At 38.7% G+C, this 18,137-nt stretch overlaps 1 protein-coding gene across 1 annotated transcript; it reads left to right on the top strand.

Moving 5' to 3' along the window:
- On the top strand, nucleotides 1-9,872 carry LOC110831891 (uncharacterized). Its single transcript, XM_087341741.1, has 7 exons — nucleotides 1-344; nucleotides 423-622; nucleotides 1,041-1,154; nucleotides 1,268-1,371; nucleotides 1,720-1,855; nucleotides 2,429-2,561; nucleotides 6,098-9,872. Exons 4-6 carry the CDS (start codon nucleotides 1,307-1,309, stop codon nucleotides 2,546-2,548), a joined length of 321 nt encoding a protein of 106 aa, XP_087197867.1. The 5' UTR covers nucleotides 1-344; nucleotides 423-622; nucleotides 1,041-1,154; nucleotides 1,268-1,306; the 3' UTR covers nucleotides 2,549-2,561; nucleotides 6,098-9,872.
- The last annotated feature ends 8,265 nt before the right edge of the window (nucleotides 9,873-18,137 follow it).

Here is an 18,137-nt window from a genome sequence, read left to right as displayed (position 1 = left end):
TTTGTGATTGGAAGTAGGTGTAACATATACTTTTACAGATTTGTCGGTTTAATTACAACTAGTCATCTGATACGTAAGAGTAGTGATATTTCGTGTCTGTTAAATGTAATGCAAATGACACTTGTTAATCATAATTGCAATTAGATTTAGGGCTGTAGATACAGTTTTAATTTGAATCATCGTACTAGAGGAAACAATGTTCTTGCCACTGATCTAGGCATTGTAATGTGTTTGTTGACAGCTCTTCGCCAAGTAACAATATTCCCCTCATGCGCATTGTGCAGTCAGCAAAGCACACCGAGGGACGAGGATCGAAGGTACACCTTACCAACAAGGACCGCATGGTGAGTTGAATGTTGAATTGAATATGGGACGTACTGAATGAAGTTGAAGAGAATTAGAATAAATGTCTCGTGTTGCAGCGCAAGAGTCACTACTGTCGCCTGGACACCGAGTCAGTGACTCTATTTCAGAGTGACACAGGCTCCAAATACTTCAAGGAAATTCCACTTGCTGAGATCCTGTCAGTTGGTACTGCTCAAAGTCTTGATGGAGGTGGCTGAAGTTGAATCATTGTGTAGAAGGACAGGAGTGGAAAGGTTTGCTTCAGTGGAGTTCCCAGGTTTGAAATGTGATTTTATGCACTTCATTGATGTTCATTTAATACAGATACAGATCTATTGTTACATTATTTATTGCCCCTACAGATAACACAGGAAGGATTTATTCTTTTGCATCATTAAATGTCCAGCACTTTGAAATTATTAAAATAAAAGTTGTATACATGCTGTATATAATGTAATGTAATTTGACAGTTCTTTTTATGATCTGTTTTGGACAAATTTATTTTAGTTTCATCGTATTGTTGTAATAGATACCTTCCATATATGCGCTCAATTTGTTCTTTGTTTTTTTTTCTATGCAGAAGAACTATAAAAATGCTTATGTTGGCTTTACCAAGTCTGTCCATGGGCAATACTTTGAGAATTGTAAACAATGCTTAACCAAATGATTTCCATGTTTCTTATTCCACATTCTAGGAAAATATAAGAAAAGTCAGCAGTCTCCATGTCGATAGGAATCAGACCGCTTCCTATATTAAACAGATAAATGAAGAAAGAGTACAAGTCACACATAGGAAAGCTGGACTGGAGGCAAGAAATGAACAACGCAGTTCCTTCCACAATTGTTTTCTTCTTTCTGGAGACTCTAATGAAAATGTTTGACCTTGTAAAGAAGTGAAAATGACTAATTTGAACTGTTGCAGGACATTGACTGGTGGAGCATTGGGGTCATCACCTATGAAATGTTGGCAGGCCACGGGCCGTTTGAATCTGATGGCAACGTGAGAGACTTGCAAACGCTCTACACGTAAGTATCGATGACCCAACGAACGTGTTCCCTGCGAATATCAGTCTCGTATCAACAGTTACATGCAGCTAACACATTACTGCCTATTTCAATGCCAGGAAAGCAGGTTATAATAATATTTTAATCATATGCAAGGAAACAAAATGCAAGCACAAACATTATGAAAACAAATTTTGACAAGTACAATTTTCCTTGACTCTTGTACGACCTGCTTCAGAGTTCTCCATGCAAATTACACATAACCAAGCAGTTTACTGGAAACGTCACAGGCATTAGAAATACTAATTCTCATAGCATGATTAATAAGAATGTTTTAAATGATAAATACAATGGACATGTCTTTTACAGTAAAATCGTACTTGACAAACCAGACATTCCGACATGGCTGTCAAAGTACGTGGCAGACGTTGACAAGAATCCAGATTCTCATCTTGATAGCGCCAAAGATGGCGCACTGGACATCAGGTGGCATCCATTCTTTGACGTGAGTTCTTATCCCATGTATGATATCATATAATAAATAAGACGGATTATACACATGTTTCTGTTCTGAACTGTGCTTTGTCCATGCAAATCAAGCACAGAGGCACAGCAGAGCAGTTCGTGCCTCCTGACACCATTCTGGGCGATCTCGTTGTTTGGAAAGTTCAGCATAATTTACATTTCCAGGCAAATAAGAATAACTTATGTGATAGGCCTAACACCGCCAGTACATGGGCAGTAAGACCACAGTAAAAGGTTTAGAATATATTGTCGGAGCAGAATTTCAAACGTACCTCTCAGTAAACGCCATACAGTTTTCAACAATTTACTTTGATCCTTGAAGACAAGATTGGATGTCCCCAAAGTTCCTTCCCACTAAAAGCAGTATTGTTAAGTAATGTAACTGCGGTTCAAAGTTTATATCCAAGCAGAAGATTGCCATTCAATTCCTTTTACTTCCTCTATGATTGAAGGGTCTTTTACCTCGAAGCATTCTCTCTTCTACCTCGTCGTACCTTTACTCTGCCATCAACATTGTGGTCCATTTCACTAACGTTTGTGCTTCATCCTACAGGGACTCAAATGGGGTGACGTGATGGCGAAGAAATACCAGATGCCGCGCCCCCCCACCACCATGACCAGTCGGCTCTATAGCGTCCAGTCAGATACGAGACAGCGTCTTCAACCGGAGTGAGGACAATTACGACGTAAGTAAAAGTACTTTGTCTGACATTTTAGTATGTGCTGCATAGTAACAGGGGATTATATTCGGTGATCCTGTTACATTTGGAACTGGTGTTTCCATGTTTCCTTGAAAATGTTTTAGTAATTAAAAGTTCTATGGCAATTGGACTTATCACAGTGGAAACGGGTGGTGATTTTCTACACTCTGCGCCTAATATTAGCCCCTGTAGTCGAAAACAATCCCGTTACTTGATAGTCTCCTCTATTTGCAGGAACTTGGTAAGAAAAGATTGTTCAGTCTTATGGGCTTTTATTTCGAATGGCACCTTCTGTACAAAGTCAAATTTTTAAATTCGTGTCACCACACTGTGGTGTAATATAAAAACACTTCTTGTATAAGAAGGCAATACAGAAAAAACTCACCTTTCTCTCTCTACTTTCTCTCCCTCTCCCACTCTCGCCCACGTGCTACCATTGGTCCACTCCCATGCCTGCTCCCATTGGCTCGGGGCAGGCTACACCTTTCACTTCCCGGCCTATAAACCCAGCACCTCACACCCTATTGGCATATTCATCGCCCTGATGACGGAGGCAGTATGACCTCTTAAACGTTGGTTAACATCGACCAGACTACACAGCGCAATAACCCAGAAGACGGAAATCTTCATACTCTGATGACGGAGGCAGTATGACCTCTGAAACGTTGATTAACATCGACCAGACTACACAGCGCAATAACCCAGAAGACGGAAATATTCATACTCTGATGACGGAGGCAGTATGACCTCTGAAACGTTGGTTAACATCGACCAGACTACACAGCGCAATAACCCAGAAGACGGAAATCTTCATACTCTGATGACGGAGGCAGTATGACCTCTGAAACGTTGATTAACATCGACCAGACTACACAGCGCAACAACCCAGAAGACAGAAATCTTCATATTCATCGCCCTGATGATGGAGGCAGTATGACCTCTGAAACGTTGGTTAACATCGACCAGACTACACAGCGCAACAACCCAGAAGACAGAAATCTTCATACTCATCGCCCTGATGATGGAGGCAGTATGACCTCTGAAATGTTGGTAAACATCGACCAGACTACGCAGCGCAACAACCCAGAAGACAGACATCTTCATACTCATCGCCCTGATGACGGAGGCAGTATGACCTCTGAAACGTTGGTTAACATCGACCAGACTACACAGCGCAACAACCCAGAAGACAGACATCTTCATACTCATCGCCCTGATGACGGAGGCAGTACTACCTCTGAAACGTTGGTTAACATCGACCAGACTACACAGCGCAACAACCCAGAAGACAGAAATCTTCAGACTCATCGCCCTGATGACGGAGGCAGTATGACCTCTGAAACGTTGGATAACATCGACCAGACTACACAGCGCAACAACCCAGAAGACAGAAATCTTCATATTCATCGCCCTGATGACGGAGGCAGTATGACCTCTGAAACGTTGGTTAACATCGACCAGACTACACAGCGCAACCACCCAGAAGACAGAAATCTTCATATTCATCGCCCTGATGATGGAGGCAGTATGACCTCTGAAACGTTGGTTAACATCGACCAGACTACACAGCGCAACAACCCAGAAGACAGAAATCTTCAGACTCATCGCCCTGATGACGGAGGCAGTATGACCTCTGAAACGTTGGTTAACATCGACCAGACTACACAGCGCAACAACCCAGAAGACAGAAATCTTCATATTCATCGCCCTGATGATGGAGGCAGTATGACCTCTGAAACGTTGGTTAACATCGACCAGACTACACAGCGCAACAACCCAGAAGACAGAAATTTTCATATTCATCGCCCTGATGATGGAGGCAGTATGACCTCTGAAACGTTGGTTAACATCGACCATACTACACAGCGCAACAACCCAGAAGACAGAAATCTTCATACTCATCGCCCTTATGATGGAGGCAGTATGATCTCTGAAACGTTGGTAAACATCGACCAGAGTACACAGCACAACAACCCAGAAGACAGACATCTTCATACTCATCGCCCTGAAGATGGAGGCAGTATGACCTCTGAAACGTTGGTAAACATCGACCAGACTACACAGTGCAACAACCCAGAAGACAGAAATCTTCATACTCATCGCCCTGATGATGGAGGCAGTATGACCTCTGAAACGTTGGTAAACATCGACCAGACTACACAGCGCAACAACCCAGAAGACAGAAATCTTCATATTCATCGCCCTGATGATGGAGGCAGTATGACCTCTGAAACGTTGGTTAACATCGACCAGACTACACAGCGCAATAACCCAGAAGACGGATATCTTCAAGTAATAAATTGTTTACTGTATGAGATTTCGAGTTCTTGGAGTGACAAATATGAAAATGGTTGTCTTCTGGGGTTTAGTGTGTTTACATTTCCGAGGTGCATACTGCCTCCATCATCATGGTGATCACTAAGACATGTATAGAAAAGTTGAATTACTCATAGGAGCAAGTCAGACATGGCAGAAGCCACATTGGACCACTGGGAGAGGGTGCAAGGATTTGAGTGAGGGGAGTCCGAGAAGGGAACCGATGGATGGAGGGGTGGGGACTCCAGCTTGGCAAAAGGGATGAGGGAGAGCTAGAAATATGGGAGTAGACGGAAAGTGAAATATGTGGAATGAGGATTGGAAGAACGAAAATAAGGAAATGGGGTAAAGGGGAAGAAGAAACTTATGGAATAAATTAAAATATTTTTAAATTAAATGAGTACTGAAGAAATTGGATATAATAACATGCTTTGAAGGGAAGAAACAGTCCTTATGAGGACTGGCGGGGGACCAGCAGGGAAGACAACAGAAAATCAAGGAAATTAATGCTAGTATAAATTGGGAAAACTGAAAGGTGTATAGAATAATTAAGTAGACTTAAAGAGTTGGGAGGTGTTGGAGAGAAGAAAAGGAAGTGGCTGGGGCCAGGTTATGACAAACATTGTTTCTATGGCAGAGGCCTTCTACATTCTTCGAGCAAGTGGACGAGAGACTTCCCATGACCGGTTCAGGCCGAGGCCATCCTCGCTGTTCTTATTTCTAGGTCGTGGCTTGATCTCAGTGGTCTTCCTGATCATCTTCCCCATTTATCGGGATTGAGTGGATGTGTCCCGGAATTGGTTTTAATGACCCAAGCTTATAATGTGCAAAGCCACAGCTGATTTATTTATCTAAATGTGCCAAATGGATGTAATGCTATTCTGCTCAGTGTAGATAGTCTTCATAGGGCGTGCTGTACAGACCCAGTGTCTGTAGTCACAAGTCGCCCTTGACGGGCTGCAAGGAAACTAGGGTTTTGAAGGACTGTTATTGAATATTGTTATTTTACTGTCAGTGATTGTCCTTGGCTTTAATTTAAATGAAATTCCTTCATTGATACATCATATTTTCATGTTAGGTGTTTGTTTCTCAGGTATTTACAGTCATTCATTTATTCAGCTTTTATTTCCTTATAGTGGTATATTTTTTCCATTCTTTATTACATCTAAGTCACAGTAATTGAATATTTTTTTTTTCCTTTTTAGGAATACGCAGTGATCTGATCCCAGTTTATCCCGAAGAAACAGTATTTTGGTTGGAAGGAAATAATGGTCACAAGTATATGGATTTAAATAATTGACAATATATTTTAAATTGTTATTTAATAATTGATATGTGTTTGTGTAGGAGGCGGTTGGGTTGATGGATTCAGCCCTGATACAAAGGAGTCTACACCAGGGCTGGAAGATGTAGAAGCTCTGATGACAACCGTTGTTTCACCAATTGGCAGAAGCAAAACAAAAAAAGTGAGTGTACTGGAATTACTTAGAAATTTAAATCAGGAATTACGTTTAACTTTTCTCTGTCTGTCGCAGTTGCATTCCTAGAGGCTGGTTTTCTACTGGTCGTTTAGCCATGTCTCAGTTAAACATAAGATACTATGACCAGAGGACCAGACGCTATCGTAGAATTCGAGTTGCTTGGTTCTGAGACCTCTGACGTTTTGGTAATAAATGTCCAAAGAATTTAAGAGCTGTTTTCTAGTAGACATGGAAAAACCACCCGTGTTGACATCACCGGTGAGAGCCATTTAACTGAGTGAAGTAGCCCCATCCTCCAGAGGTTCCTCAGAAATGGCATTTGCACCTAATTGATCTGAAGGTGCGACACCTAGAGCTGAAACCTCGATAACATAAATAGTGTAGAGCAGAGAGCTCTTGCCATAGGTAAAATATTATAACACTAGAGACTGGCAACATGACTATCAAGAATTTTTCTCTCTTTATATTTGTCCACAGTTTGTCAAATAACAGAATACTTCTATAACCCAAACTTATAATACATGCCGTATATCTGTGAATAACCTTAGACACTGAGAACAGATGACCTGAAATAGCATATATGGCAATAAATTAACGAAATATTGGTTTCTGCCACATGAGAAAGATCACGTTCAATTACATTTTTCGAAACCATAGCATACCCCCACCTTCAGTGCATTTGTTGACATTTTATGTGTATCCTTGCAAAGAAGTGAACTGTATGTACACAGAGACAATATCGAAATATAAATCAAATTTCATGCACATGTGAGCGCTTACATTTAACATGACGGGATAGCGTGTTGGAAGTATTCTGCATTGATGGAAATTTACTGGTGCAGTCAGTTGTTAATCAAATTACAAAATTGACACTAACACAGAAATTATAAGCAGAGTTACAGCAGCATCTGATTTAACGTTAAAGTAATATTTTTATCCGAAAATATTATTTAAAATACTAGCATACAACAACACAGTGCAGTAATGGCTTTTAACTGTTCCACATATAAATGTCTTAATTATAATCAGAAAGACGTTTACTGTGTTTACAGGCGTGGCATCGTCTAAGGCCATTTATGATTGTCTAGAGCATATAAGGCAGAAAGAGGAGAAAGTCATTTTAATTATTTCATTTCATTGCCCCAGTATGCTGTCTAGTGTGGGTTGTCTGATGCGCCAGTTTAAAAAATCCAATGATAGCGGAATTCTAATTATAAGAATATATGGGGCCCAATATCAAGGAAATTCCGTTAGCTTCACTATTAAATGAAGTGAGAAATTTATATAATTATATATCTCTCTGTCAGTAACTAATTTGGGCTATTTATTGCTGAGACTGTACGAGTTTACATGAATATACAATTTCACTACATTATATACCTTGAAAAGTAAACGTAGTTCTACTGTAATGTAGACATCCGCGTCAAACAATTTAAGTACGTTGTCTTGGGATGCGCATTTCGTAGGTAGGGTCAGTGCAACCTTTAGTTGTTCCTATAACCATGACGTCACGTGTTCTCAGGCTGAGAACTGAAGATATGTGGATGAATCCTTGGTCGCCAACAGCATATGATGGCTGAAATTCTAGTTTTGATGTTGAATGTGGGGTTTAGAATCCCTTACAATAAATAACAGCACTGGAAACGTGTCAAGATTTTTTCAAACGTATTCCTTGCGACTTTGCTTAGTTCACTGTATTCCGTGTTGCACTAAAATACAAAAAGTATCGTTGCAGATCGAAGGAGTATCCTACCTTTACGCTAAGTAGAATCATAACTATATTGTCCATGTTATTTCAATAAATGGTCGTAATATATAAAATTTCATAAATATAATTCATAAAGTCTAATAAAATCTGCATTTATATTGCATTTACCATATAACTGTTATTTTACACTACTAAGATCAAATAAAAAAAATAACTTAATTTCACACAAAATTATAACATCCCAAACTCCGAATTCTGAATTAGTTACGTACGCTTACTGCAAATTACAAACTCACTAAACAAGCCTTTGAAAACGAAATCACTGTCTTTATGGGTTCAGTCAAGAGTTACTAGCCCTAAAAAAAACAGAGTTACGAAACACAACAGTGAGCCTTTTTCTGGAGCAACTGTGTCGGTTGCTGGAAATTATCACGTTCTGTGCACATTTTGCCAACAGTCAGTACTACTATTCTTCTCAATGTTTTCCATACATTTAGATTGATTAATAAATATCATATTAAAACGACATTTAATTCGTCAGTCACAGATGATTTCTACAGTCATGCAACGGAAAGACATACACGAATAAGATTCGATTACCTCATTCCCCGTTTTAATCTGCAAGTGAAGCAAACATTATCTGCGGGTGTTAATTTGATTTAGCTGTTATGAATCGTTACGCGTTCAGTAGTGTCGTGTTCAAATATGGACATAAAGTGATGTATTGATGATTTTTGCAGAAGGAAAAACAGAATTATAGTTTTCGAGGTTTTGAATCTTTAGTATTACGTACATAGTGTGTCACGCCCTTCTGTACTACCCCGCGATCCAGCCCTCTTCGCAAATTTGTCATTACGATAGATGTCAATGTTGCATTACCAGCAGGTTACACTGAACTTTCAATGTTGGCATTGTCAACAAAGACTGCTACTGCCTCTGTTTCCCAGCCTCTACCCTAGGCCCAAATACTAGGTGTGCTGTTATCCGGCTTTGCCACTCGGTTTAGCGTTTTTTTATTTTGTCTTTTTTACCTTTCAATCATGCGCTAGTCTCTATTTACACGTTGTATCCAATATGTCTCTCGCCCTTTTATCATTCCCCAATGTCGCTTCACCCATCCCTTCTTCCGTTGTCACTGACTGTTATTGTCTTTGTAACTGTTTATGTTCATTTCACAATTTGTATCAATACCACTAGCTCCAAACTTTACAATTCTATACAATATCCACGTTATACACTGATATTTCTAAAGTTTGAAGTTTCTGTAATACTGTCCCATTCCAATATGCACACGTAAACTCCGAATATCTCGTTAGTTTTCATTTTCCCATGTATTTATTCTTTTATGCATATGTTGTAGCTGGGTCTCATCCTCCCACAAACTTTGTGTTTCGTGCATTTCGTTTCTTGTCGTGGCCAGCCTGCGGCGTTATGTTTTGTGCAGTACCGATGGGAATCATCAGGCTTGGACAAACATGGAACCATGTTCTCAGATTTATACCATTTTGTGCTTTGTACTGCTGATGTGCAGATTGACATTTGGTTTCGATATGTAAATATAAACCAGGCGCTGAAATAATATAATGTACTCAGTACTCTCTTGTTACTGCAGATGTCAGTCAGGTATTAATTTATATGTATGATTTACTTGTTCATTAATGCGTAAGCATATAATGAACCTGAAATAATGTTTCTGAAATTATGATCAGTGAACTTACTGGTTTGTAGACGTGCATCAGTTACTGCCAAATGTAAATTAAAGTCGATAACGTATAACTCAAGATAATTTAATTCTTATTCTTAAACTTCTTTGTTACATAGACGTTATGCTTGGGATAAAACGTGTCACGTGTTGTATAACGAATGATTTAAACCTTTAGTGTTTAATCGTTCAGAACATAATATAGATGTATTATATTTTACGAAACCTGTAAAGCATCCGCCTTGGTGAAAACACAAACAGTAATTTTCTCGGTAAAGTCATATATTTTCTGTTTTCATGCAGACTTAGACGGTAAATTCTTTAGACCTCTGAGATTTCTCTCCTCCTCTGAAGACGGGCAGAAATTTTTTTCGAAATTCTTCAAGATTTTCTAGTTATTTAAATATGAGTGTAATAATCCCCTACGAAACGCTGGAAGTTTCTCCAAAATACAACTGTGCTACAACCAGAATAATAATTATTGACCTGGAAGACCTACGAAGGAAAATGAAAACTTGCATAAATGCTTTTGTCCCACACAAGAACGTCAATTGTTAATACCAACATTACGATATAGCAAAACTTCAGTTTTAAGCATGTATTTTATTAGGTCCAAATTTAGACGTACTCTCCCTTCTGACATTGGACCAAAGTCTCCAAACATAATTTAATTTCGTATTAAGAATCTCATTAAATACACTTCCCCGCTTTCCCCTCAAAAGTCGATATTATGCGCATGCACACAAAGGTCAGTTTGACAATATGGCCCTGTGTAACAGCTGATTCACTCCCTAAACTTCGGAATGTTATAAATTACGGTCAATGACAATTCTTACCATGTGCTGAGCTACTGACAGGTTAAAATTTCAACCAACCTGCTCTCAAACGATCTCAGTCTATATTCTCTGACGCAAGAGACCACCTCCTACGCCCATATTAAACAACAGGTATAACTTAAATAAACTAAACGTTTTCGGTAATTTATCCAAGCATTATGTTGGAGGACACAAGCCCATCCTCGTTTAAAATTCTCCTTTGAGCAGCAAGAGTTCCGAGTCCCGCCGCATCACATTCTCACATTCTGTATTGTTTTTAGCTACTTCATTTAATTTTAAATTTTTGTTAAAGTGTGCAACATGGGCATTTGTAAACCTTCATATTCTTCATCACTACAATGTTTATTACTGACATATCTTTGCACTTAAGAGGTCTAGAATCTACTTTGTCTTTAATTCTCTTTGTAACAGGCTTGTCGTCTGGTTTAAGGGTCCTACTTGCAAATAAATTATACTTCCTTACAGGAATAACAAAAAACTCAGTAGCATCAAGCTTAACCAACAAACAAGGAAGGTTTAGTTGACTTAGTTACTGCTACATCTCCTCGTTATTTTTCGTCGGTAACAAAAGGAGAAGAAAGTAACTAATTAAAGAGGAAGGTCCTGATGCATTTAAAGATTTTCTCTGTTCGTACGAATGACAATATTGCGTCAAAATTCACTGCAAATTGTAGTACAATTTTACGAATACTACGGAAATCATAAATTAAAATAACTCTTCTCTTTATTTTTCAAATTCTGTGTTGTTAAAGGTACATCAAGAACTTTTTGTTAAGGAAGATGTTCAAAGAAAGACGTGGATCAGTGACATAGAGAAAGCAATGTGTTTTGTTTATTTGCTATTAACCTATAACTTCGCACAATATCTAACGCAGCATCCATTGAGGCTTTAAGCAGAACTTCAGAGGACTTCACGAAAAACAATTTTCTGATAGGACGTGTTAAATTTCATTTTTCTTTATCCTGGCACGGCAGTCAGACAAATTTGTTTGTGCCCTAAATGGAAGGGCTATCACCACACAGACATGTGTAAGCACCCGTACACACAAAGATGTTACAGAAAACTGCTGTAGAATAAGTTTAATATTTGTAGTCCCAAAGTGGGTACATCTCTTGCTAATGCGAATGTATATTCACAAGTTTGTCATGATACAGCCTTAATAAATTGTATTATTTCATGTAAGTTATTACAAGAAACCCAGAACAAAGAACTAGTATGTATTAAGAGTAGAAGTTTCGAGGTATATTATGTGGGTAACAAGACTCCCTGAAACCCACGGTTACCTTCACACCTGTGAAAAGCTTACTTCTCCACTGCATTGCATTAGAACGAAATCGATATAAACGTAATTTCGAGTAACCAGAAAAAACAGAAAATGTCTGTGTCATAATATTAACGAAAACGGATGCATACGTAAGTTATAAGCTACCAAAACAAAATACAGTACATCGTGCTTTATATTTTTTTTCCATAACAAGTTTCAGCACAGTAGAACAATCCATCTCCCGCTAACTGGTGTCCCAGACAACGTGTCGCCATTTTGTTCAGTACCTGGTATTGAAGCCATGTCATCTGTGGTACAGTTTATGTAGCGAAGACTGCAGAATTAAGAAATGCAGCTGAGTAGCAAAAACGTTTATAGGTGAAATACATAAATGAATGAATAATCAAATACATGCCCATCACATTAACCTGATGCAGCTGGTACCGCCTTCTACCCTCGAACATTGACACTGTGGGTTCAAATTTTATTCGCTTATGTGTTATCTTCTGTTTTGTAGGAAGATAATCATCCTCTTACTAAATGTACCACTTAACGATATACAACTTTTGTAGTTGAATCAAAATCGCTAAAAGGTAAACATTATTTCTTAATATTATTCCAAAATAAGGCCCACTCCAAATTGTTTACATCGTTCGTTAAAACATGTAGATCGGTATTAAGAAAACCTTTAAAAATTAAAACACGTGTTTGAGAAGTATCACACAACCATATTAAAGTCTGGAAGAGCACTTAATTTATCAAAACAGTTTTAATTGCTGCAATAAATTCTCTAGCGTTCTGGTGGTAACAGATGATAATTCAAAGAAAAAGATTCTAAAATACAACGTACAGAATGAACTGAGTACATCTGAACTGAATTGATGTAAGCCATCGTAAGATCCATTTGTGGGCTCATGTAATAATAGTAATGCACACTGACGTTCCATGGAAAGAAATCCGTTCATAATTAATATAACCACACACAAATCAATGAAACTCCCGCACCAAAGACACAGTAAAGAAGAAAAAATAAGTAGCAGCACACACGACAGATATGAGAAACGGTTGGAAAATTATAATTAAGAAATCTTAACTGAAAACCCACATGGGATGTTTAGGCGTAGATCGAGGGATAATACCTAGCGAATGTTTCTATTGCGTGTACTGAATTCAGCTGGCTAAGAATAAGGTATAAGCTCCTGTGAATATGGTAATGAATCTTTGGGATCTACAAAAGACAAAGGATTTCTTGACCAGCGAAGGAGACCTGTGATCTAAGAAGTTATGAGTAAAATCGGACTCTGAAGCAGAGTGGAATTCAAAGATGAAATTAACGAACCCAATGCGATCAGCGCAATGAGCAATTTTCTCATTTTGAAACGTTTCAGCTTCAAGCATGTAAAGGCGGAAACAGACACACAGTGGTACCTGGCTACTGTCCAAAATGATGAGGTGTGAGGATATCTCTTTTAAGCACGTGTTCCTCGCTAAGGCTGTTATTTTTTAATTGACCACGGTTTGGAAATGTTAGTGAGAAAGAGCATATGGTTATGGATTCAGAAGAACACTCCCGCTATCTGTTAGACCTGATCCAGCATTAGCCTATCTGCTGTAATGGTTACGTTACTTTGAATAGCGACAAGTCGTATCCTGGATTTCGAGACGAGTGGAAAATCCTGTACGTAACCACTAATGCTGGAATACAGACAAAGGTAAATGAATTCACATATGGAACTGGTAACGGTAAGTAAAAATAATTAATAAATTCAGTTGTGAGCAATCAACACGCAATGGCACCATATGGGGGCATGGAGGGGAAATTTCATGTACACTTAACCTCAGCCTTTGGTAAACGCTATAATTCGTGTCCTAATACGTGCCATCATTAATCAATGAAGAGGAGACTGATTTCTCTAGAGCTGGTCTGGACGTATTAGCGAAGGTAAACAGTAGTCCCGTCCATGAAATAGAGACCCAACTCTCCTGATCTTAGAGACTTAGTGACTGAGGAAAACCGGCCAAATAATTATGATAAATAAAGCTGTCCCGCTGCACGCCATGGAGGCGATTGTGGGGAGATAAGATACAGCTCCTCGTTCTTGACCTCAGCACTAGATGGAGGTGAGTGGTCAGCTTCATGCTCCGGCCACGCTTAAACCCGAGGACAGGATTTCAAAGCCGGTCTGAATGCTGAGTTTAGAAGAACATCCTTTGTCCCTGCCGGAAATAGAACATCGGTCTAGTCCGACTCCAATAATTAAATACGTTTAGTTATCGTAATTACAGGAACAAAATTCACACAGCCACTAAAGATTTATTTATTACAATATTTTATGAGCGCAGTTTATACAAGAAGAGTCTGCAGGCGACGGAGAAATTTAGATTGAACTGGTGAAGGTAAATGTGCTATCTCATGAACTATTGAATGGAATTCTACGATCGGCATTTCGGATAAACACCAAACTTATCGTGATAACTTCATTTTCACATACTCTGTTAATTATGATCTATATATTGTATCAAACGCAAATGTGACAAAACAGCTTATCAGAAGGTAACGCACGATAAAGGAAAACATGCACTTAAACTACAATGGGGTTAGCTCACAAAACATTCGTATGCCATTCAAATAAAATCAAGGCTAATAATGTGTACGAAACAGCAAGGAATTAATCTGGAAAATATGTTCACTCCACTGGAATATACGTTTTAAGACATGACCTTGAATAACTCATAAAAAGAAGAGAAAAATATCGTTTTAGAATTAGCAGTCTTCTATTTAACAAACAAACTGTGAGGAATCTGTACATTGTCTTCTTTTGGAAATTTTTTAAAGAAACTGTCTACTTCCGCTCGGTCCCCAGCTGAGTCCTGCAATATATCCATCTAATCATCCTTCCAGTGGAATTTAGTAAGAAAAATCTTCAGATTATTAAAATGAATTTCCCTTTGTAAATTACAATATTTCGTTACTTATTCAGTACCACAGGAAGATAACTTTGAAAAACTGAGTCGCTTAATGAACAGTGCAAAATGCGTAGCAGCTGCAGCACAAACAGAAATTCTACCACAAACTGCGGTTAAACCGAAAAGTTTAGTCGATTACATTCAGGCTATTTACTTTTTATCCCGTAATATCCAACGGTTCATACTTTGTACTGCGAAAGCGGACCCTAACAACGTTACAGTCTTACAATTTTCACATTCCTCAGCGAATTTCAACCCCAGGACAATGGTTGCACTGCGTTGTAATTTCCCGTGCTTCGTTCCTTTTACACAGCAACGGAAAAGACTTGAACGCACATCGTTTAGTTCTACGCTTCATCACACAAGTAAAAAGCCCGTTGGCATTAAGCAGGGAATGATACTTTTTAATATTTTAATCATACACCCTTTGCCTTCGTTTCATTAAACCCTATCTCCCGTAGCACATCCATACACATACCTTCCACGTTCCGGCATCTTTTAACATTCTCATATTACCTTGCTAATACATTTTACCTTTATGATCGTACATCATTTTCCATTGCCTATATGAAATTTTTTTAAATTATAATCGCAAGAACTCACAGAATTTTAGCCGATTTATAATAACCATCAGCAAATTCTATACTTGAAGGCTGCAGGACAATCGTTGAAATGTAACACGAACAGCGAAGCCCAGGTCAGTGCAGACAGCACAGAACTCTCAGAGTAGCAAACCCAGCAACGCTATAATCTTGACTTAGAATCATGGTAAGCGGCTAAAGTCCTTTAGTGGCCTTTCGGTTAACAATTTGTGACAGCTGCTTTACCGATTGTACACTATAAAACAATGGGTTTTGCATAATCAATTGGGTGCAAAGAAAAAGCTTGTTTTCAAAAAGACACGATTTCTCTCAAGCGAATTTGCTTTGACCTATCTCTGGATAACTCGGATCCTGATGGTATGACTCACCCTGTACCCTCACCACTGGTCACAATAAGCGTGTGGACGTCGAGCCCCGCGCGAGGCAGCAGAATCCGATCCGATCCGTCCTCCGCGCTGTGGAAACGCTCACCCGTGCTCTGTGAAATGATTCGGTACTTGTGTAATTGAGCAGCGGGCTGCTATTCGGTCGGACATTATTGAATTGTACTATGTGATGACTCACAGCTGCAATTATGAGTTGGAGTAACACGATTACTATTATTCAACGATGTGCTGTTGACACAAACCTAACGGCATGTGTAATAAGCAGGCGCTTCAGTTCAACACCCACATTATGCCACATATTCTGAGGATTAGATACGGTTCGTAGGTAATTTAATGAAGATCTGTCAAACTGAAGGCGGAAGTCACGGTTGAATTTCTTAACATTAATTAGAAGCAGGAGTGATAACCACACAGTAGTGACATTTGTCAGTTCTACTATCCTAAAATAAGGGGTGATGTGAATAAATCACGAAGTTCTTTAAAACTCTTTACAGCCGATAAACTTTAACGTTAATAAATGACAATGTCTTGGCCTCACGGGTCAACAGCTCGTTCAAAGAGAACTGCTGAATATCGAAAAGGCTTTAGAAAGCTGACAGAACTTAATCTGAATACACAGTTTGCTACTGCACATACAGAAATTAAAAGTGATCTAGACGAAACGATATTCGATTGCAACTGGACTTACAGAGCGAGGGGGCAACTCAAATTTCACTGCACACAAACACCTGAATAAATACATTCCTTCACAGATGGTCCCCGGAATTGGCCACCGCGGTTACCGGACTTAACTCCTATAAATTTCTTAGGGATAATTGAATAACATGGCGCGTGAACGAAAAGTAAACATAAGAGTGGAAATACATAATCGCATTTTTATGCTGCAAGAAAAATGAATTACAATAATATTATACGTAACGTTCAGATCATCTTGGATTTAAAATATCCGTAGCCTACAAACAGCTGAAAACCTGACCCATTTCCATACGTTTCTGACTGGGACTGACTTTAAAAATAAGATGTTAAAGTACAGACATAAAATCACCGGACATTCTGTATAGTATTATCATCGTCATCAGTAGTGGTAATAATGCTTGGGCCTGAATATTCGAGTATTTTACTCAAATGTAACGACTGATAAATATTTTATCTGAAACTAAATGTCCATTAATTTCTGGTTTTATCGCCCAACTTTACTGTTAAAAATGATTCATACATATATCGACTGAGGGAATATACGCTGTTAGCAGATGAACTGATATTAATCAGTGTTCCCTGTGTCGTACGGGAAAAAACCAGAGGATGACAGTGGGACGAAAGGTGACGGATGTGGTAGACAGGTGATCTGTCGCACACAAATTTCATGAGTGGTTTTTGCTGTGATAAATTATTATATGCAATTCTCTTGCATGAAATGGGTCATCAGAAATTATATTGAGTCACCTTGCAGCTTCAGTTATTGTTCTTAAAATACCCGGGCTTATCTGTTTCCAGGCAACGTAAATATTTCCTTCCACTGACGTTACGAAATTTCAGATAAATATTTGAAAGTCCTACAAATTACGGGTCGAAAAATTTCTGTGTATTGGAGACAGCAAAATTGCTACTTCGCATTTCCGAGATCCTGTTTAAAAAAAAAATTCCGACCCGATCTTGAAAATTAAACGATGTTCCTTTTGGGCCATAAAGAATTAAAAAATGTGGTTAATAAGACTTGACATACGTGAGTGACAAGTTTCAAGATCCGGCGTCTTTACCCCAGGAAAAGAGGAAAACCCGTGCCCTTGTACAGAATGTTTGATAGATTTCAGAGTTGAACTTCAGTACCCTGAGAACGAGGACGAAGATGCTTCTCGAAACTCTAGTGTTTTCTCCATCCAACCACCTGACACGGCTGGTAGCCCAAGAAAAACTCATTATATACTCAGTCGCCGTGAAAGCTTCAGATCAAAGCATTTTTATTGATTTTTAAAGCAGATATACCTACATACTTCAAGGATTAATATACATAACTTTAATTGTGCATATAAACTGATGTAGGACACGTTGGCATTTGCGAGAGTGGTAAGTCTTAAGGATTACAATCCTGTCAGCTGTACTGTTTAATATAATGTCCCAGCGTCAAATGTACAGTGAAAAAGTGATAAGAATTAATTCCCGTTGTCATGGTTTCATATCTGCGTCAAGTAATTAAATATAACTCACCCACCTAGGAGTTTGAAATCACTCTGATGAGCAGACATTCAAGACACTCACCTGAAAAAGAGCAGAAGACACAAATAAATTACAGTTTTACGT

Source organism: Zootermopsis nevadensis, unplaced genomic scaffold, assembly GCF_977971745.1.
Source record: "Zootermopsis nevadensis isolate Lab colony 2312 unplaced genomic scaffold, Znev_1.0 Znev_ptg000085l, whole genome shotgun sequence".
In the NCBI taxonomy this organism is placed as follows: Eukaryota; Metazoa; Arthropoda; class Insecta; order Blattodea; family Termopsidae; genus Zootermopsis; species Zootermopsis nevadensis.
This window is presented reverse-complemented; position numbering and strand designations above follow the sequence as displayed.